Raw genomic sequence first — 21,262 nt, 5'->3', positions numbered from 1 at the left:
TTCCGGTAAGCAGTCAACCCACAAATATTATGCAACGAAATGCACCCTAAAATTTCGCTGTATACGGTAGTTGATTTCATAAAAAGCAAAGCAACGTGCAAATGATACTTATAAAAGAGAACATTAAATATTTTGCTCTTACAATCATATAGTGTGTCAAGTATAATCAACATACACAGGCCAAGGCCTTTCACTAAGATGGGTAGTGAGGTGATTGAGGTGTACTCTGATTGTCTGATACGTGTACAAATTTCTGGTGTCTGGGGTCATGCAGAGGTACAGGGAATGGTGTATGCTCCCCAGGCAGGTGACCCACCGACTGGCTCCCCTATAGCAAAGGAAATTGCACTCATCGTAACCCAGAGTTTATAGTGTATATCTTACAGCAGCATAGAATGGACGGCCTTTCATTGAGATCTCATGGGGTGCTGGCTGATTATATGGTGGAATTTCATGCTGGACAAATGATCCTCCTAGTGGAAACTGCATCTGTACATGTTGGCTATGAAAAAAATTAGTACAAGGTATTGTGTAGTTATGTTCTGGTTACCTTGGACCTGAGGGACTATGGATATTAGTCACTGAGTTGAATGGAGGATTAGACGTAAACTGAAAAGCACCAACACCCATGCCTGAAGGGCATGAACATGCATACATTAGTGCAATGCATACATTAGTGCAACAAAAGGCTTACCAACTACTTATAATAAAAATTATTATTTATGGCATTTAAACATGTGGTAGAATTGGCAGCAGCTCTAAAAATAGAAACCGTATACATGTACATGTATTTTGCTGAGTCTGAGAATAGGCTGACAGTTTCAGGCCATAACATCAGCTCCATATCCATTGAATATACCTTGAAACTGTGTTTGCATCTCAAGTGGGTTGGGGTGTACAAATACGCCTGCTTGTGTGCTGTGTACCAATAGTGGAGACTCCATTGCACTGGGGTGAGGACCTGCACATGTGTACGCAAATAACAATTAATACAGGTCATAATGACTATTGTAATACTTGACACTGCATGAGTATTACTGAACTAGAGCCCTAACTCTGCGTAGTTGTATAGCATAATTATGTCTAAATGTGATGTAGTACGGTATACAGTGCTACTATAGAACATTACTTAAACCACCACATACCCACCACCTTTGGTTTCCATGGAAACAATTTTGGGTATATTTTAGAGTATTCTTTTATCTACACAAGATATTCACATTTATGTACCAATACAGTAACAACAAATTTGTGTGTTTTTTTTACTCTGGGCAATCGCTTAGCTTTTTGGTGTTTTCCCCGGACAATCCTAGCAATTTTTCACATTACAAACGTAAAGATTTAGGTACAGTAGACTACAAGGTGCATGCTTAGTGAGTACTGCAGTCGACGACAAGGATTTGAGTTTCACAAATAAAATTCATCACAGTAGCTTAATGGCGCTTACTTGTACATGCATAATTTTATACTGTTTTAAAGCTCATTTTGATATGTAACACTATTATGTGTGTTCTTTGTTGTAGGACCACTAAAATAATCTTGAAGCGGTCACTGAATCCTCCGATACCGGTATAACAAATCTGCCCTGTTCATAATTATAATTATTACAACCTAGGAGGTGAGCAGACTTACATAGGAGACAAACAAACATACTGTAACCCGTGGCCGCCCACGCATCTCAGTAATTATACCTACCTTGCATGTGTACATCTGAAGGAACATTGTAAGGTGGCCCCACTCGTTGCTCTAAAAATGGAGGTCTATTGACTGAGAGGACAGAAGAACTTCTGGAAACGTACAGAGACTTGCCTCCTTGAGGGAACACTTCAGCATTACCGTGAAATGAACCACCGCTACCTGCAGGAGTTGATATAGTCGAGAAAGGAACACTTCAATAGCCACGTCACAACTTCATTACTTTGTCTCGAGAAGTGGGTAGGAGAGGAGCCTTCTGGTGTAGGAAGGAGTGGCCCTCTCTGCTGTCTCTTTAGAGGTGAAACTCCAGGGTAAGACATTGACAAAATGCTTGTATACGGTCGCTTCAAACCAACACCACCCTATGAGTGTGTTAACAGTTTCAGTGTCTGTGTGTCTGTGTAGACTGCTACAGCTGCTCAAGGATGTGTAGATCGAGGCACACAAGCAGGTGTGCCACATTAATTATTAGTGTAGTTTTACTTTAATTAGTATAGGTATAATTATTAGTAACTTAAATGTGTACTAGCTGATACCATTGTGTATAGGTGAATGAATATAAGCTCCAACGTTATCCAAAACTATTCCCTACTATTTTTTTATGGTGGGCAATCGGTTAGGTGAAAGTGGGGGTGATGTGGAAGCTCTGAGCGATCATCAAATTACTAGAATCAACACAAACTAGTAGTCATTTTAAACTTCCAAAAACACTTCTAGCTCTGTGTTCTTGCTCTTATATAATGCTTCTTACCATTCTGGAGGGCTGGTCAAAGTTGTTTTTTTTTCTTTCCAGGCCAAGAAACGCTCACAAAGTAATAATGCTGTGGACTAACTCTACTTAAAATGGCGGTCAGAGCCAAGGAAAACAGCCTCTTGTGAGCTTTCAGTAGCCTTTTTATTATCTCTTTGACACGCCCTGCATATAGTGAAGCTACAGTAGACTGTACCTATAAAGCTATCCAGTAAAATGTCTATTCGAGCCATGAAATGACTACAGCGTTTCAGCTGGACTTCCAGCTCATTCTAGCTGCTCACGATCACTAGATATAGCTCATGCATAATTAATGAGCAAACGGTTTACAGTAACCTTAAAAACAAAAAGTTAGAGACAATTATAATTATTACTTGTGTAATTTTTGGACGTTAAACCGTTAGATACTCAAATTTGAGTACTGCGGAGGATGTGTATATACGTACATTATGTATAAGCTACACGAACCTTTTATAAGATAGACAAACCATCTATAGATCCTGTGAGAAAGTCCCAGGCCTTAGACAACAACTGTTGGCTTTTTTCCTCCCTAACCGATTTCCCACCTAACAATTATTATGCCTCGGTGCGCATGCGCAAGCGAGGTATCGGTAGTGTGTTTGTGTGTCTGTGTGTGTGTGTGTGTGTGTGTAAACTATTTCAGCTGCTCAAGGATCAATGAAGTGCAAGTAAGAGTTTCTATAGGCTTCTAGTCATATTTTCTTGGCATGCTATTTGTGGATTTGCAAAATAAAGCTTCGTTCTCGAGTTATACCTAGTTTTGCTTACATGGAATACCATTGCAGCCTTTTCAGAAGAGTCCGCAGCAAAACTTGTTCACCGAGTGTTGCTACTCTACTTAGTAGTTAGCTCTGCACTAGAACGCTAGCTATTGGTAGCTGCAAGAGTGAGAAGAGAGCTGCAAGGCTCTGCTGACTTGCAGCCAGACTTGAATTTTGGCATCGATCGTTTTTAACAACAATCATGGTCGATTATTACCCACTATTTGAGTTTCCCTACGATTGCATGCAGCAAAATTATAATCAATGAATGTGTGTATAAAAGCTAGCTAGTAGTTTTATGTTATGTAGCTATGACACCTCCACCGAGACATCAGCACCTGCGGTGCTTTCATCTTTTCTGTTCTCTGATTGAAGAAATACTTAGTTTAGTTTTTGTTCGAGAGCTATTAATCACCACAAACTCACCACCATAATCATGTTTCCATGGAAGATATGTTGTAGCTTTATTCATTCACCTACACACTTCATTCATCTACACACTTACATGTAGACATGTTGCAATCTGAACATAATTATTTATAAGAACAACTACTCACAAAGTTGTGGTATTCTACTCTTTAGTCTTTAGACTAGAGGCACTGTGCGTTATACTATACTAGGTGTTTATTCACTCACTTGTTGTCTAGGATCATACATGTCTGCAGATGTTTTTTCAATCTCACTGTAAAAAACATAATTATTAACAACATAATTATACATGTACATGTAGTGTACGTGTACTGACTGATTCTTACAGTCGTTGTTCTTCTTGTTTTTTCTCATCTTCATCATATAGCACTACCTTAAGCTGCTGAAACAGACTGTGCTTTTCTTTCTTGAGAGATTCCAGACGATCTTGGAGAATTTTAATCTACAAATTACATGCAAGCAATTAGTTCCAACATCGATAATTAAATTTTGGGTAAACTGTCAAATTAAGCATTATTAATATAGGTGCAACACTCGTATAACCAATTAATGCTGCATCCACAACATACTGACACGACCACCTGCATGATTTCAGCGCTAGACAACTACAATTAAAATGTACACAGCAATACACATTATAATTATATACACGACTGACTCTCCACGTTTAGCACGCATTCATGCACTCCACTGCTTTAGTACACGGAAGTTTAGCGTCTCTGGTAGGCATCGTATGAATATTTCGTGGACCGCAATACAATCAACATATTTAGCACGCATTCATGCGCTCTGCTTCAGTACACGAAATGGTCGTGTGTAAGGCAGTGTTAATCTATATAGTGTTTCCAATCCCGGGGAGGATATGATTATCTATATGGACACATGTACTGCAACTCTCTGCATTCTAACAATATCGGTATAAAATTAATACAGCTCACCTGCTCAGCAATATCAACAGGCGATTCATTCTGAGACTCTTTCTGCTTTTGTGCTTTTTTCTTCAACTCCTGAGTTGACTCACAAAGTGATTTGACATTGTCCTCACAAACACATTCAGGATCTTTACTATAACGTTGTTTGCTTTCAGGACTAGATCTACTCTGTTCACCGAGGAGTTGCTCTGTGGATAAACATATAATATTATTATGGCCACGTACTTTAGATGTGGATATTCACTATGAGACTGATGCTGTACTGTGTATGTAGACTCTACAGCTATTTTGAACTGCCAAACTCGTATTGACAGAGGCTAAAATTTTACTTTCTACATGTGCTATGCTAGCTACAAGTAAATACGAGTGCTGCAAGCTGCGCTGTGCTAATGCCTCTCGCCATATTTTGTTTCGCTCAAAAATTTTATAGAAGAGGTATTTAGTTTGCTTTGTATAATATAATGTTACGTTATTATCAAGGGCGTATAAAAGAAGAGAGGGCCGGCATGCAACTCACTATCTAGTACACGTAGCTGCAGAATTCAAATGTGGGCGGATGAATAATTATGTTGAAGTACTAAAAATAGAAATTTATTATTATTTTTAGCACTTCGTGCACGTTCATCTGCCCACATTTGAATTCTGCTCTTTTGCTGTTGCATGCCCTCTCTTCGTTTATACGCCTTTGTTAAAGATTTATAGAAGTGTGTAGATCTACAATGTATTATAAATAAGTAAAGCATTTTGCATTTCTAATACAATGGAACCTCCATTAACAACCACCTCCGAAGAGCAACTACACGCTATATAATGGCCAAGAGCTCAGGTTCGGATTGAAACTACAATGACTTCAATGTAAAGCAACCTCTCAGGAGCGACGACCACCTCTCTACTCCGTATAACGAGCAGCTTTCTAGTCCCCAATCAGAGGAAAATAACCTCCCAGAACGGACAGCCACACCCAGAATTAACAAAAAAATTATTGTTGAGATAGCACAATCGTGAAAACCTAGCTGTAGCTTGTCTCTACAGCCGAGCTAAAGAAGCAGTTAGCAAAGCTCCAAGATTCATTTGCAGCAAGAAATTACTCATACAGCATACATAGCTGGCAATCGGAACCTCCCAAGGAAGATCACCTCTCTATAACGGCCAAAAGAACGGCCAAAAGGCTGTTCTCCAATGTGTCCGTTTTATAGAGGTTCCACTGTAATTGGGTGGATCGGCAATAAGGTCAAAGTTCACAAGGGCTGCTTCTGACTACCGTATAGCGGGTAATTTTCGGGGGACAAAATATTCGTGGTTCAGCAATATTGAGACATTTGTGGATGATATGTTCGTGCACTGCAGGTAAAGATAGGCAAGGTCGCTTCATTTGTGGGTAAAATATTCGTGGTTAGACCTTCAACCACGAAAACCACTTGCCCACACGAAAATTACTCGCTATACGGTACTTATTACTAGTACTACTAGCAGCTAGCCTCTACACAGGCTCTCGTTTTCTTTTCTGTTCTCAGTCTTTATCACACTCGTTCAACAAGATAAAATACTGTATTAATTGTTCAATGAGATAAAATACGGTATTAATTGGAGGAATAAAGAAAGAAATAGACATAAGAAGGAGAAGAGCCTGTATCGGGAAGTCGCGTGAGGGTAGAAGGGTGAAAATGAGCGTGGGCATGCAGTGCTAGAGATGTTGGACTGCCCACCTAGAGATCAATGACTAATAAAACTTTGCCTGCAGCAAGCTGGACATGGACTTGGAACTGAAAGTTTGCAAGCACTAGCTAAGCCATAGAGCTTAGCTAGATCTACTACGGTAGTCTAAATTGTGTGTTTAGATTCTATCAGACTATCACCACCTATCTTTCCTAAATGCTAGATCTAAACTAATAGTCATCATTATCATCTAGGCCCTAGCAGGTACATGTAGCTACTGCCACCAGAGCTGGCCATGCTGGTTCCCTGACTTGTCTCAGTGGTCTTATTCTGAATGCGTGGGAGAATACCTTACATCATAATTGTGGGCTACATATCGCCCACGTTCATAAAAATCCCTGTGGATCACGCGATTTCCCAAACTAGGCCTTAACTGTACGCCCATTTCTTTCTTTGCTGCCTTCACTTTGTCTACCTTAAGGTGAAATATTTTCACAGGTTGATTTGTTTGCGTTTTTACAGTTTTGTACATTTTGCTGGTATAATTTTTGCGAAATGTCGATCTGGACACATTTGACAAGAGGGCGGCCAATTATTTGCGAGTACTAATTTTTGCGATTTTACTCTCATTCGCAGAAATAGCAGAAATTAAATTAATACACGCAAAAATATATCACCTTAAGGTATTCTTTTTTTGTTACCTTCTATTTATGGATGAACAATGACAACAGCAAGAAAAAGTAAGGCCTAACTGGGAACGAGGCTAACTAGCAGCTAGCTAAGCAAACACATTAATTGACTCATTCACTTGCAAGTTGCAATGTATAACATTATGAATCTCATTAACATTACATAATCTACCTCAAATGTTGGCAATGAATAAAATTAATTTTCAATAGTGTAAAAGGGGGGTGTACAGTATCCTCAAAAGTGCAAATATTGATTTGAGCAATATTCCAGTGCAGTAGTTAAGTACCGTATATCTTCTAATTATCGGACACTTATAATTACCACGGACACTCTTTTGGGCAATTTTCGTTGTTCTAATACAACGGACACTCCAGTGCTTTAATATTACATTTGTTCTAAATATCCGGACAATACCATGAAAAGTTGAGTGTTACATTCATAGACGGCAAGTAAAACTTAGAAGATAGCTTTGAGTAGCTAGTTTTAGATACAGTGCCTTCAGCTTTGAGAGTAAATCTAACCACAGAGTGAGTAGTTGTAGATTGGAACATTTCTAAGAAATTGTCCATTGTGTAGGTGAATAAATAAGCTACAACCTTATTTCAAAATATTTCCCCAAAATTTGTTGTAGTGGGAAATCATTTTAGGTAAAAATGGGAGTGATCGTAAAATATATGTGTAACATGAAATATCTTCGAAACTAAAGTATTTCTGGACAACTTTTTTGTATCAAAAGATAGAAAATTATTAATGTGCAAAAACAATTAGACCTTAGCCGACAAATTTGCTTGAGTTCCATCGCTAAGCAAAAAGGCACCTAAAATATCCCATAATTGAGTATTAATCAGTACGTGTACTTATGTAAACTATACGTAACCATGCATATGTTAGCTAAACTATTCAGGAATGTTGTGCCAAAGTTCCATACCTTAGCCGAAAACAATTGGTCTTTTCCATCGCTAAGCGATTGTCCACTATAGAAAAATGTTGGTGTTTTATAAACCACCACATACCCACCACCTTTGGTTGCCATGGAAATATTTTTGGATATGTTTTAGATAATTTGTTCACCAACACAATAGTAGATCTATCATCATATTTTCTTAGACAATCTCAAAATATTTACATTTATGTACTAACACGTACCAAATTGCGTTTATTTACTCTATAGACTAATTATTAAAGGCACTGTAGCTATTATAGTGCAACTATTTAGTCCAAAAATGTTAATAAAACTGCGGAGAACTTCATCATACACGATTTACCGAGCCGTCACTGTTGCACAGCGAACAGTAGACTGGTCAGTAGAGACTCGTGTTGCACAGTCGGCATATCAGCAAGTGGCTGTGGTTTTCATAACGTCAGTCTACTGCACGTGATACCGTAGTTGATATAATTACAGCGCCAGTAAAAAATAATTATTTTTGCGAGACTATGTACATAAAACAAATGAATTTATATGGTGGTATAATTATGGCCAACAATTTCGAATTTCGTTTAATTAGACTGGCGCTGTAATTACATCAACTACGGTACTTAGAGTTTTCTAGTGCTATTCAGCATCAATGATCTTGTGGTAACCGCATGCGATCTAGCCACTTGAGTTGCCACAAACATCGTGACAATCGTTGCACGAGTCCCTACACGGAGTTTTACCAGTCTACTGTTCGCCGTGCAACAGTGGCGGTTTGCGAGTCGATCTATCCTCGGCCTCAGCTAGCCTGGAACCAGGAAATACCTGATTTCCTTTTCCGAAGAATGTAAGGACGTAGGAACGTCAGCTGATAGTCACTGAGCGGCGGTTTCTTTCTCAGTTCAGTCATCACTGGCACCATGATCGATCTCTAGCTCTAGCTCTGTCGGATGATTACTAAAAAAATAATGATGAACTTAGTGTGCTCTAATTTAAATAAAGTGAGCGCTTTTAAGAAAATAATGTATCATCGATCGAGTTTTTAGCCTTCACCTGGTACCTGCTTGGTTTTCACTGCTCCTGACTGCTGAAATGCACTATCTTGAAGATTACTTAGAGAGTGAGTATCTTTCTATTTATTTTGTGTGGGTTATCGTCAGTACAGTAGGGGGGCCGGGTGTACAGTAAGTCTACATGACTGTACGTACTACGCACATTAAATTTTGTTTTGCACTGTGTAATTCATGATTCATAATTAGGCCAAGTACATACTTCACGGATGCAAGCGGTATATTAAGTCTCACACCAGCCCCGATTATAAATTGAGTCTGGAGAACAATATAAACTTGACTTGGACTTTTGGCATCAATCGTTTTTAATTAACAATCATGGTCAATCATTACCCACTCTTTGAGTTTCTCTGTGATTGGATTACCTGCATGCAACAAAATTAATATTAGTGTGTGTACGTGTATAAAAGCTTACTACTTGCATGGTCCACAGTGGCGCTAAAATGCGGTAATTAATTTTTAATGATGCCTTAAATAAAGTGAATACTGGCCACATACCGTATGGTGAGTTTATTATGGTGACGAATTAATCGTCGATTTGGCAAATTAAGGTAAGGTCGCTAAAATTGTCGCTAAAATTAAAAGTGTCGTACCATCCCTTAATGAGATCAATAATGCCAAGTGATTGTCAGATCGCCAATAACAGTTCAATTGCCTCATTCGCCAAAAATACCCAGAAATGTCTCCCGTATATTATTTGTGATGATATATGCCCCCCGTTTTGCAACTCTTGCTTCAAAATCATGGGGGGGCTTGAATTATCCCTTTAACTGTTCACGCACAACATGCGTGATACATGTACATACATGTATTATTATATTACAGTTACGAAAAATTCTCAGCAAGCACATATTCAGTGAGGATAAACTCAACTTGTCTCAATAGTAATTAAAACGCTAGTAAAAACATCTTCAAAGGGAAGACAAAACATTAGTTTCGAGAAGCTGCATGCATGATCAGTATTTTCTGCAAACTAACGAGCTGTGCTATGTATAGCTGTACGTAGCAAATGTTTGTTTATTTGATGCAGTCTCTTTCGTAATGTTTATAGAACTGGATCACTAACTGTACCATAGATATCTAGCTAGCTTGTAGCTAATCTTAAGCTTAGATATGCTCGAGCTATTGGACCTGCCATACATATGGGCAGGAGTGCATGCACTCCTGATATGGGGTATGGACCGGCAATACATTCCTGCTCTTACAACGGGCTGTATTTTCGGGTGAGTAAAGTTAATAATTATTATTATTATCAATTGACATATTATAGGAGAACCTCGTTAATCCGAATAGAGCCAGACCAGACCCCATCCGAACACATGAAGTTTCCAGATTAACGGATGTTATTAATTGATTATGAATATCATTAAAGAAGACACTTGTGTACATGTATTACCGTATAGCGCGAAATTTTCGAGGCACTTATATTTCGCGGAATGGCCTCTAAAAGCATTTCGTTGCACAATGTTCGTGGAATGACTGCTTACCAGAAGCCACGCCTTTAATCTTTTGCACATTATAACAGATAATTCTAATTAAAGAACAATTTTCGTGGACTTAATTTTCGTGTAGGATTGCTAACCCACGAAATCAGCGAAAATTAAGCCCCTCGAAAATTTTGCGCTATATTTCTGTGGCAGAAGGGAAGCTGCTAGCTAGAATAGTCTTTTTATTTCAACTTTCTCTCCAATAGTGAGTCTTGTGAGCGTTTTCTTTGCAGTGGCCATTGTATTGAACGAGGTATTGAGCAGTTTATTAATAAAATTATTGCTGACTCAGTAAAGCAAGTTAGAGTGCGCATGCGCAGTAGTCTATTCTACTGATAGCCCCTCCTCTTTTTCAGTTTGCCATTTTGTCCGGATTTGCGAGGTTTCTGACTGAAGGTGTCCGGATTTGTGAGGTTCCACTGTAATTGCAGTATACAAAACTTAAACTAACGGCTTTTAGCCACATTCTCTTGGATTTAGATTTGTGGATTTGCAAGCGCTTCTTTAGTTCGTTTTTTGTATTATATACAGTAGCACCTCGATTAACCGGAACCATTATCCGGCTTGGTTGAAAATGGGTGTATCCCTTAATGAGCATGCACACTTAACAGCTGTTACCATGGACACTGGGGCATGTTTATCGTCTGCGCATGTGCAGACACCTACGTGCACTAAATATGCACCAGGGTGTCTGGTAATCAAAGTTCTACTGTACATGTTATTGTACATGTACTTTTTATGGCACTGTTACAGTAATAAAGAGAAGAGGGCATGCAACTCGCAATGTATACTGTGTATGCATCATAATTATTACTGATGAGTCAGCAGGATATGTTATATTTAGCCAACCGCCCACTAAGGAATCGAAAGAAACAGAGTGCACGTGCAATAAATTCCCGTATTTGTAGTACGATAGATTGTAGTTGCATGCCCTCTTCTCTTTATACGCTCTTGCTTTTACATTATGCATGTGCATTACATGTGTACTAATGTCATAGTTATCGAGTTTCTCCCTGCTGAACTAAAGTCACGGCTTATGCAAATTAAGGATCTGGACGAGTGTGTTCAAGGTACAGTATTAGTGCCTGTGTGTTCAATAGTCAATTCATCGAAATACAGGTCAGTTGGAGAATCTTAGGGACAAAAATAAAACGTTTTTTTCCCTCTGCCGAAAGAGCAATAAACCTGATTTGCGTGACCAGCAGTATAACAATATCTGTCAGGTTTGTGGATAAAAACAAGTTTTTACCATGCAGGCCCGTATACATAGATAATTCCTAACCGTATATCATGTTAGGTTTTTTCGATCGCAAATTGTGAGTTCACCTAGATGATACAATAATGCATCATTGTCTTAATAGCGACATTTATTTAGGGTGGTGCATGCATGATTGAGGTGACACATACTCTAGGGAATATATTGGTTTGGTTTTATTATACATAACATAAAAAAAAAAGTATACTCCTACGTAATTATTAAGTTGATTATAGATAACATATAATTATAATGACTTGTTGTCCACTACATCAGAATTTATGGCAGTAAACCTCCGAAGACGAGGGCAAAGTCCCAAGGCCAAGGATGGTTACGTCGCCATTAATTCAAATGTAGTACGTACGTGGACAATAAGTGTTATGCACTGTATACCCACTGGAATGAAAAATGCTTGTCAAGCTAACAGTCTCAACAACCATTGATCAGAAAAAGAAAACGGACAAAAAGCTGTCCGTATATAGCTTGTAGCCAGTGCTAAGCTTCTAGCTCCACGCACTAACTTGTCCATGTCCAAGCAGTGAGCCCCCCCCCCCCCCCCCCCTTCTCCAGCCTTCCTGGTGTTCAGTGAGCCCCACCCATCTGTCCTGCCCTTACCAACAATTGCCTATATAGCTTCTGTGTAGATCTAGTATAAAATCAGTCCTCCCTCAAGGCAAGGGAGTTTATGAGAAATGTGCACATACATGTAGCTTGTAGCCAGTGCTAAGCTTCTAGCTCCACGCACTAACTTGTCCATGTCCAAGCAGTGAGCCCCACCCTTTCTCCAGCCTTCCTGGTGTTTAGTGAGCCCCACCCACCTGTCTTGCCAACAGGTGTCTAAATAGCTTCTTTTCCCGTGTCGATCTAGTATGTAATCAGTGCGCCCTCAAGGCAAGGGAGTTTATGCCCCAGCCAGTTGCTACGATACAGAGCCCAAGTGGGGTATATAACTAATTTTAAAAGATCAAAATTGTCTCACCACTATTTTTGTTTCGGGGTAATGGAGCAATATTTGGAGAGAATGCTCATTTGGTATTTACGGATTTAGAAGCCCTCAGGCACATGTACATGTATAATACACTTGCTACGCTCGAGGTACTAAAGCAGTGCCTTTGAGCTTCAAAATCCCACCAAAAGAGTGTCTGACTAGTATGTCTATACTACTGTACTGTGTTATGTGGATCTTTAGGAGTATGAGAAGAGTTTGGAAGACTCGGCAGAGAAGGTTAAGATAGCCAACCAGCTCTATGATATGGTAAGAAGGAAATCAATGTATTGTTTGAAATGGTACATACGCATTGTTAAAAATGGCAACACCATGTATACAATCAGTGTATGCATGTATCAGGAGCACATAAATGTCTCTCCTGATACAATCAATGTACATAATTGCATGGTACGTATTACTTCCTGAGTATAACGTAAGTATAATTATCCATACGCGCATCATCAGATTGACCGGCACATGAAGAGGTTGGATCAAGATCTGAGCAGATTTACAATAGAGCTTGAGGCTGACACAGGCGGTATCACTGAGATTCTTGAACAGAGTGTGTTGATGAAGACCTACGTTAACCATCACGCATTAGTTTGCGCCGTGTACTATGTTTACAGGGTTTCATACAGGATTTTTAGCTAGGAGGGGGAAACGTTTAATTGAGGGGGGTCTGGGATTTGGGTTTTTTGCGTGCTTCAAACCATACATTTTACTAGTCTATAGTTTTATTGATGAGATTGTAGACATTTTTAAGGAGAAAAGTCATACATTTTTATTATGATTAATTTCAGATTTCTAGGGGGGGGGGAATTTTGGCTGGGGGTGGGAAATCCCAGGGCGCCCCCCCTCTGTATCTAGCATGTTTGTACCATTTACTATTATTAAACTCGTTATATAAATGTCTTTGCAGAGTCGTATCTTTTGGACAGACCTCCCACCCCTGAGAAGCCGTCTAGTGGCCAAAGTACGTACATTTATGTTGAGTATAATTATTATGATAGTGTACGTATAATACGTACATAATACGTACATAATTGTAATTATGTACAATTTTTTATATGTTTGATTGTACTGTTTCAAAAATTCCAAAAGTGGCTGATGGCATAATTACATGTATTGTACTGTCGTCTGGGTGTGATGTACACATGGTCCCATTCTGCAAGTGTGATTTTGCGTGTTAATAATTAACTGTTAGTGAGCTGCATGCCATAATTATTGTGTGTGTAAGTGTGCATGCATAAAGAAAAACTGTTCTGTGTAGTTATACTAACCAACGTACCTTTCTGTTTGACGTGTTTTTGTGGGTATACAGCAAGTATAGTGCCAGGTTGCATATTTTTTTTGCTGATTGACCTGAAACCTCGAAAATTATGGTCGCAAATTAAATTTTTGCTCACTCCACTATATAGTGTAAAGGGCTATCCTCAAACATAATAATAATTCGCAACATTCACAACATTTTTATTCTATAAGCAATCTGCGAAATCAAAGTATTTTATGGTTCGAACATTTGGGGCTATACATTCGGTATATAAATTTCCTGCAGCATTTACTGTGCATGCAAATTATTCCTAGTACCCAGTACATGTACATATATTCGCATCATATACTATTATTTTAACGATTAAGGTACGCGTGGAAACATGAAGTAATCAATTGCCTAAAACAGTTCATGCAGGTATAATTATAGTTTTATCGTTAGTATAATTATCTCTCCTTGACAGAGCGCTCCCGAAACATAGCCCACCTTGATGACCACCTTTCTAACGGAGAGTTTGATGACTTCACATTAACATCGTCGATTCGAGCTTCTCCTGCACCTGTTGGGAGGACTAAGTATCCAAGGTGAGAATAATACCTGGTGTTCACGCTCAATGTACCTTACTTTTAATCAACATTTATTAGAACCTTATTAACACCTTACGTTATGTAATATTTACTACTACCTTAACCATGATTTGATGTTGATGTTGATATCATACTCTTCTCTAACAATTCTCATTGTTAGTGCTCCACTTCCTCCCTTTGTTGTTGTGCGAGCCTCTGGGGCCCTGCTCCACGTATTTAAGCCTTTTTTGCCTCACTTCACTTTAACTTCGTTTTACTCTCGTTTTACCCTGTATTGTCAGTTGATGTTTTGCTTCTCGATCTAAGAATTTGGTTAAGCTACACTGTGAAGTCAATTTGTCTATAACTAGTTGTTGTTGCCTATAGCTAGGAGCCTGTCTCTAGCTAATTTGTCTAGCCTGTCTAGAATCCCTCTACACCAAGATAAGAGCTCAACACCTGGAGCTGCATATGTACTACACGTAAGTATACGTGTATGAAGTAAAATGGTCAATATATAAAACTCATGTATAATTTATGGTATATCGTTTAGATTGTGATATAAAACATCAAGAAAGAGATAATAGAGAATAATCATACAGTTCTCATACGCTCTTGTCACATCTTAGCCAATAGATGTAAGTTGTGATCTCTCAGGGGACAGTAGGATAGGTGTCTCGTATTCGTGTGCTGATGATCTTGGAATCTGCTCGTGTATTAGGTTACTCCATAGTGGTACAGTAACTGCTATGATCATCATGTCCGTGTGCTTCCGAAACGGGGGTGGGGGGATTATCACAGCTGTAAATATATCAATGATACTTTAAATGAGGGGGGGGGGGCATACATGCACTTGGTGTTTGAGTCGATAATAGCAGATTGATCTTTGGTACAATATAGATGTTGGCACTTGTCATAATAATTAGTATTGTTGCATTGTCATACTTTTTGGCCTAGTGCTAGGTGTAATGCATAATTATATGTACGTGTATCATACATGTATAATTATACATACCTCGTCTGCATTCATAATCCTCCTCAATGTAAGCGTCTGTGCTTTCTTTTCTATTGTTCTCAGTAGCCATGCATGCTCTGAACAGTACGGCTGTTGTCAGTAATAGGCATGTCACTCCCAGTACTGCAGCTAACACTGAGGAAATGATGACAAATAGGTCGTTGTTTTCATCTTCTGTTGTGGGGTTTGAATAGTCTGTAGTTGTGTGATAACCAGTTGGTTTGTCTGTGTCTTTCGTTATTGATGTATTATCACTGTCTGATGTTGCTGTTTTTGTTGTTGGTGGATTTATTGTGGAATCAGACGCTTCTGTTGGAGGAATGAATAGTAGTTATACATAAACCGTGTATAACGTGTGCTATATAAACTGCAATATAGATGGTATAATTATACTGATATAATATGTCACTATTATTTGAGTGGGTGCAATGAAAGTTGGTACATGTAGTTCTGGGAAAACATGTTGCGGATAATTGTTGCACTAGACGTTATGTCTAGAGAGTATTATTTTTGCTTACTTATTTCACCATGTATGATGGGTGCTGCATTGAGCAACTCTACGGGTAGTGTACTGTGGTCAATTGATTTAATAGGAGCTGAAAGCTGTCGATAGATCACACCTATTCCTGGAGTATTGGCCTGGTACTGAATGGAGAAGTCATCACCAATGCTCGCATTGTTTTCCAAATAGAACCCTAGTATATCTCCTTCTTGCACTCCTATCAGGTCCTTTTTACTTGGAATCAAAGAGAACAAGTTGTGAGTACCCTGTGGTTTTATGTTAAAGGAATTTTCCCCAACAATACGGTATGAGCCTGCTTCTTGCACTGGTCTCCACACCTGTAAGTGTACACTGTGTTGTCCTCCACGCACAGTTGCCACTCTCCACTGGACCAGGGTGCCGTTGCAGGTAATCTGGTAGGCTGGGACTAATGCCTGAATTCCTATCAGTAGCATAGGGCTGTTTAATCCTTGATCTTTGAAACCAGGCAACTGAGATATGCAGTGGATGTCTTGTGTTCCTGAATTAACATGTAAAGCGCAGCAATCAAATAATTATTGATACTTACTATGTGACTCACATTGTGAGTATGCGACCAATGATAGTAATACTGCAATGAAGTGGTGCGCCATCTTAGTTTTTGTCTTGGGCTTTAGTTTTAGATAGCTGTTGTCTGCCAGTATTGTCAAAGCTAGTGTATGTGTTGGGTGTGTCTTGGCATGAAAGGATTATAATACATGTTCAGTGTCTTGTATCTGCTATATATCCATTTTAAGTTTGCCTAGGTAACACATATTTTAAATATTTGTGGCAACTGTTTTTGGCTTTTGGCTGCGTCTATATCAGAGGAGGTAAGCCATGGTCAATAGGGTCACTTTTAATGAACATTATTGTCCTGGGTTCTTGACCTTTGCTTGGATATAGCAGCTATACCGCTTCTGTTGTTCTTGATCGTTTATTTGCCTGCTTGGAAAGCTTTCTATACTTACATACTGGTGCAGCAAACCAGTACATCAAAATGTATATACCCTCTAGCTACAGAAGGCTAATTATCTATAATTATCTTGTGGTTTCGAAGAATGCAATGAAAGGTCAAAAATTGCAATTAAATCTGGAATTTTTTCTCTCAAGCTGGTTCGTCTGGGGCGCGATAGCTCTGTTGTGATTATAACTAGTGGTGTGTATATACCCGGGGGCACGTTTTACATGATAAGAAGCCCACGTAGTGTTTTAATTTGATATTGGCGTATTTGCTTTTGCCGTATGTATGCTGTGTCCCCTTGAATAGCATCAACATTACGTATTTACACCTTTTTAGCTTAATTTGTGATGTAGTAAAACCATGATGCAGACGACACCCGTTTAGTCCCTCTAGTACCATATAGCGCCAAATTTTTGAGGCACGTATATTTCGTGGAATGGCCTCTAAAAGCATTTCGTTGCACTATAGTCGTGGAATGACTGCATGCTTACCGGAAGCCACGCCTTTAATCTTTGCACGTTATAGCAGATAATTCTAATTAAAGAACAATTTTTGTGGACTTAATCTTCGTGTAGGATTGCTAACCCACGAAATCAGTGAAAATTAAGCCCCTCGAAAAGTTCGCTCTATATGTACGGTATGTGTTTATGTTCATCGTACATGTACATGTAGGGCTGTTACTAGAAGAATTTCACTCTAATTGCCAATTTGGGCATACTTTTGCAGACGAGAGCATCGTACATCAGCTTCGTTCTCACTTCACACCGACTTGGACTCAGACATCCTTGACCTTGATGACCAGCTGTCACCACCGTCCAGCTTCTACGCAGGTACAGGAGGGAAGCCCCCTCTCTCCTTCAGCCTCTCTGATCCTAAACCACCAAAGAGGTAAGTTCTGCCACTATTTTTTGTAGCTACAAATCAGCCTCTGTATCTTATTTGCGGATTGTAACGTACTGACTGCTTCGTGGATGGATGGATGTACATGTAGGCAGAGTCTTTTCAACTTTACCGCTGCTAATTGTTTACACAATTTTAAACCTTTTTTTAACATTAATTCATATACTTGTACACCTATACTATTTCAGGGGATCCTTTTCGCAGACAACGTCAATTTTTTCAGATGTTGACGGTGAGCCTGGAGGTGACTGGATTGGATTTGTGGACCCAAATGAGCCAAGATATTGTCTCTGTAACCAGGTAACCCCAACATAAATTTTGCTTTGTGTCAATGCTTTAAGCTTTATAGCATTGTTTCTCTGTCATAGAAACGAGATAATTTTACCACTCGACCATGGCAATTATTTAACCCCACTTTCTGTGCATACAGACTAAATCACTAGTCTTGTTTCTCATGCCTTTTTTCTTGTGGATATGCTTACTTTTACAGCATACATAAAAAAGTCAAAGCTCAAAAATGTGCATCATCGTGCATAAAAAAAATGGCAGGAAAGGTTGGTCAGTTGTTCAAAGCCCATCGTAATAAAAAGGGGAGTGAGCGCATCGTAATAAAAAAAGAGAGTAAGTGGGGGACAAAAACTAAGCGGATGGACTCTGAGAAACAAATGACACAATTCTATTCTATTGCCATTCTACTGCTATTCTACGATTTAGTTTGTGTGGCCAAATGTAGTGTTTCAATAGCCTCGTCCCCTGGCTTTACTTTTTCTTGTTCTTGTCTGTTCTCTCAATATAAATGAGCTAAAGATGATGGGAGGCACTAAAGAAGGACATGATGGACGTGAAAGAAAAAGTAAAGCCTGGTATGCGAAGTCGCGTGATCCACATACATTTTTATGAAACGTGGGCGATATATAGCCCACAATCGTGACATAGAGTATTCGCCCACGCATTAATTAAAACACTAAGAAAATCTGTGCCAAGGCCAGGATCTAGGAGCAGACTGAGAGACCTAGCTCAGTGCAGAACCAGCATGCCCAGCTCTGATAGCAAGTAGCTTAGTATAATTATAGCTACCAAGATGAATTGATAATGATGACTAAGCTATTAGTCTAGCAGATCTAGCTCAGCATGGCACAACAAAACTGAATCTGAATAGTAGAATCTAGCTAGATCTAGACAATCTAGTAGGTATAGCTAGCAAGCTTGTATAACACATTAAACTGCTCCAATTCCAAATCTATGGTCATGCATGTCCACCAGTCCTGCACAAGTTTATTAGTCATAGAGATCGAGGTGTGGGGGCAGTCCAATATCTCAACGTCTACCTGCCCACGCTCAATTTCACCCTTCTACCACCCTTCTACCGTCACGCGACTTTGCATACCAGGCTCTCCTTTTTATTCTTTATTCCTCCAATTAATACCGTATATTTTAACGATTGTGACAAAGAACAGAAAAAAGGAGAGCCTGGGAATGAGGCTAGTGTTTCAATGAGAATAGTACGTGTTTCAATAAGAATACCGTATATACTCGATTAGGGGCCGCTCTTGTATAAAGGCAAATAATAGCCTCCCTTGCTAGCAAAATGAAACGTTTAGTAGCCGCGATCAAATAGTAGCCTCAGTGAACTTTGACTCTAGCATTTCTGCACGTGGCAGCCAAAACATAATACTAGCAGCTAGCTATATGTACGTAGCTACTAGGTACAGGTAACAGCTTGTTAGTGCTTCACAAAGACTTTCTCATGGCAGAGTTCAAGTTTATGCAGGTGAAAATGATAAATTAAAGGTTGTTGATCTTGAACAGTGGCCTCTCTCAAATTGTAGCCTCCTCTTCCAGTAAAATAAAACGTAGCCGTGGCTCCTGATCAAGCATATACGGTACATTGATCATCACCAACAATTTATGCATACAACATTGTACATGTATATACCATTCTCCTACTTTCATTCCCATGTATACGTAGGTGTCATATGGTGAAATGGTTGGATGTGACAACCCGGAGGTAAATTATTATACTATACATGATGGTATGTTTATTTATTCATTTTACTGATTACAGTGCTCTATAGAATGGTTCCATTATGGCTGCGTTGGGATTACAGAGCCACCTAAAGGAAAGTGGTACTGTCCTCAGTGCTCAAGCATTAAGAAGAAAGGCGGTAGACGATTGTAACCCTGGCCATTATTGTTGGTATTACTCTATGGCTGTTTTAGTAATTTGTGCACCCTGAACTTTTTATTAGTGTTGCAAATTCTTTTAGTGCTGCCAAAATTATTCACAACCAATGATTGATTGTCACATGACTGGTGTACAAAACTCCCCCTTCTGTATGCAGAGTTGAAATCTGGATGAAGCACAACCATGAATATGATTCAGATTGTGTTATTGCGTTATTGTCCCATCCATTGTGTTATTGCGTTATTGTCCCATCCATGGTGGGTCTGGGTTGAGTGATGGACTAGATTTATATGATTTACTGGTGCTACATGTATGCGCTGATTATGCAATTAGAATATTCATAGCCAATAATACATTCGATATTCATAAAGGAGACATCTTTTCTTTATAATAGTCACTCCTTGGTCAGCCAGTTGGGGTAAAATAGAATTGCTCAACAGTTTCATCCATATCCGAGTACACCTATCTAGTTTCATTCATAGACTGCTAATAAAAGCTAGTTTAAAACCTGACAACAAGGTAGGTCTATTAAATATGTGTGCTGTGTATTTGTATTGACTGTTTCTGTTTAGACAGGTTTATTGGCAACAATGTACTTGATTGTGCTCAGTTGGGCTCTGTTGGCTCTTGATGTAGCAATTCAAGCCAATGGTAAGCAATTTACAAGGTACATGTGTAGATCTACTGAGCACAGCATGCAGCTCATATTCGTGGGCGGGTCTGTCAGGTTTATGGCTTCTACTATAATCCTGGGTAACTTCTGAGGCAAAAGGGGCTGTGAGAGCAAGCTTGACTGTCTCGATCCATGGATGTTCAAATGAAAGTTTTGCTTTTTGAGAGTAGATCTAAGTAACAATGCGTTAGGCTTAAAAACAAAAACAAAAAATCCAATGCACATGCTAGTATTATTATGCTGCATGGGTACTGGTTGGTTATAAGCCTTACTAGTCAACCAGTCAGCACTGTAGTTGATGACTGGAACATTTTTAGAACCTCAAAAATTGCATTCAATCTTAGCTGGCGCTTAGCACTTGTCAAACAATGCCCTGCATGTCGGGGATGGGGATCAATCCCCATAACTTACCCTACAAGTTCAGTGCATTTGGCCTGGACGTTATCACGAAACCGCAGTGACATCAATGCACTGAACTTGTAGTGATTTGTGCACGCATGTCGACCTCCTCTGATACTCTT

The 21,262-nt window shown here is 39.2% G+C and overlaps 4 protein-coding genes across 27 annotated transcripts in view; 2 read left to right on the top strand and 2 right to left on the bottom strand.

Annotated features, from left to right (window-relative positions):
* Positions 1–74: 74 nt before the first annotated feature.
* On the bottom strand, positions 75–8,817 carry LOC135350958 (uncharacterized). Its single transcript, XM_064549849.1, has 10 exons — positions 8,674–8,817; positions 4,596–4,777; positions 3,984–4,099; positions 3,865–3,910; positions 1,919–2,057; positions 1,696–1,857; positions 860–961; positions 551–632; positions 385–502; positions 75–328 (listed from the first exon to the last, which is right to left on the bottom strand). The coding sequence occupies exons 1-10, from the start codon at positions 8,768–8,770 to the stop codon at positions 194–196; spliced, it is 1,179 nt and encodes a 392-aa protein (XP_064405919.1). The 5' UTR covers positions 8,771–8,817; the 3' UTR covers positions 75–193.
* Positions 8,814–20,193, top strand: LOC135350961 (inhibitor of growth protein 3-like). The gene is made up of 11 exons (XM_064549853.1): positions 8,814–8,968; positions 11,404–11,475; positions 11,525–11,628; positions 12,850–12,915; positions 13,114–13,210; positions 13,568–13,621; positions 14,382–14,502; positions 17,710–17,871; positions 18,072–18,183; positions 19,853–19,891; positions 19,949–20,193. Exons 1-11 carry the CDS (start codon positions 8,941–8,943, stop codon positions 20,060–20,062), a joined length of 969 nt encoding a protein of 322 aa, XP_064405923.1. The 5' UTR covers positions 8,814–8,940; the 3' UTR covers positions 20,063–20,193.
* Positions 14,937–16,822, bottom strand: LOC135350959 (uncharacterized). 3 transcript variants are annotated; one of them, XM_064549851.1, is made up of 4 exons: positions 16,570–16,822; positions 16,120–16,521; positions 15,500–15,808; positions 14,937–15,285 (listed from the first exon to the last, which is right to left on the bottom strand). In XM_064549851.1, the coding sequence occupies exons 1-4, from the start codon at positions 16,631–16,633 to the stop codon at positions 15,110–15,112; spliced, it is 951 nt and encodes a 316-aa protein (XP_064405921.1). In that variant the 5' UTR covers positions 16,634–16,822; the 3' UTR covers positions 14,937–15,109. The 3 variants fall into 3 exon arrangements, with proteins under 3 accessions (XP_064405921.1, XP_064405922.1, XP_064405920.1); XM_064549852.1 differs by having other exon boundaries at positions 16,018–16,521; positions 16,582–16,817; XM_064549850.1 differs by having other exon boundaries at positions 16,018–16,521; positions 16,570–16,811.
* A 226-nt stretch (positions 20,194–20,419) lies between the features above and the next one.
* Positions 20,420–21,262, top strand: part of LOC135350948 (uncharacterized) — a 32,815-nt gene continuing 31,972 nt past the window's right edge. For 14 of the 22 annotated variants that reach the window (XM_064549826.1, XM_064549833.1, XM_064549827.1 and 11 more), the window contains exons 1-2: positions 20,421–20,587; positions 20,641–20,719. In XM_064549826.1, coding sequence (XP_064405896.1) covers positions 20,659–20,719 — 61 coding nt within the window. In that variant the 5' untranslated portion in view covers positions 20,421–20,587; positions 20,641–20,658. Of the gene's footprint in view, positions 20,588–20,640; positions 20,720–21,262 lie in introns of all 22 variants that reach the window. The other 8 variants (XM_064549834.1, XM_064549835.1, XM_064549820.1 and 5 more) reach the window with 2 other exon arrangements.

This window comes from Halichondria panicea, chromosome 17 (assembly GCF_963675165.1).
Source record: "Halichondria panicea chromosome 17, odHalPani1.1, whole genome shotgun sequence".
NCBI classification, from domain to species: domain Eukaryota; kingdom Metazoa; phylum Porifera; class Demospongiae; order Suberitida; family Halichondriidae; genus Halichondria; species Halichondria panicea.
The sequence above is the reverse complement of the archived record's forward strand: the minus strand, read 5'-3'. Positions and strand labels throughout refer to the sequence as shown.

Excerpts from the sequence above, each read along its gene's own strand:
- LOC135350961 (XM_064549853.1), top strand. The coding sequence starts at position 8,941 with ATGCACTATCTTGAAGATTACTTAGAGA. Across the intron at positions 13,211-13,567 it reads CACTGAGATTCTTGAACAGA|AGTCGTATCTTTTGGACAGA; the intron begins GTGTGTTGATGA and ends ATGTCTTTGCAG. Across the intron at positions 14,503-17,709 it reads GGGAGGACTAAGTATCCAAG|ACGAGAGCATCGTACATCAG; the intron begins GTGAGAATAATA and ends ATACTTTTGCAG.
- LOC135350959 (XM_064549850.1), bottom strand. The coding sequence starts at position 16,633 with ATGGCGCACCACTTCATTGCAGTATTACTATCATTGGTCGCATACTCA. Across the intron at positions 16,522-16,569 it reads CTCACAATGTGAGTCACATA|GAACACAAGACATCCACTGC; the intron begins GTAAGTATCAAT and ends ATGTTAATTCAG. Across the intron at positions 15,809-16,017 it reads CATCATACATGGTGAAATAA|AAGCGTCTGATTCCACAATA; the intron begins GTAAGCAAAAAT and ends TTCCTCCAACAG.
- LOC135350958 (XM_064549849.1), bottom strand. The coding sequence starts at position 8,770 with ATGGTGCCAGTGATGACTGAACTGAGAAAGAAACCGCCGCTCAGTGAC. Across the intron at positions 1,858-1,918 it reads TACCCACTTCTCGAGACAAA|GTAGCGGTGGTTCATTTCAC; the intron begins GTAATGAAGTTG and ends CAACTCCTGCAG. Across the intron at positions 503-550 it reads CATAGTCCCTCAGGTCCAAG|CCAACATGTACAGATGCAGT; the intron begins GTAACCAGAACA and ends TTTTTTTCATAG.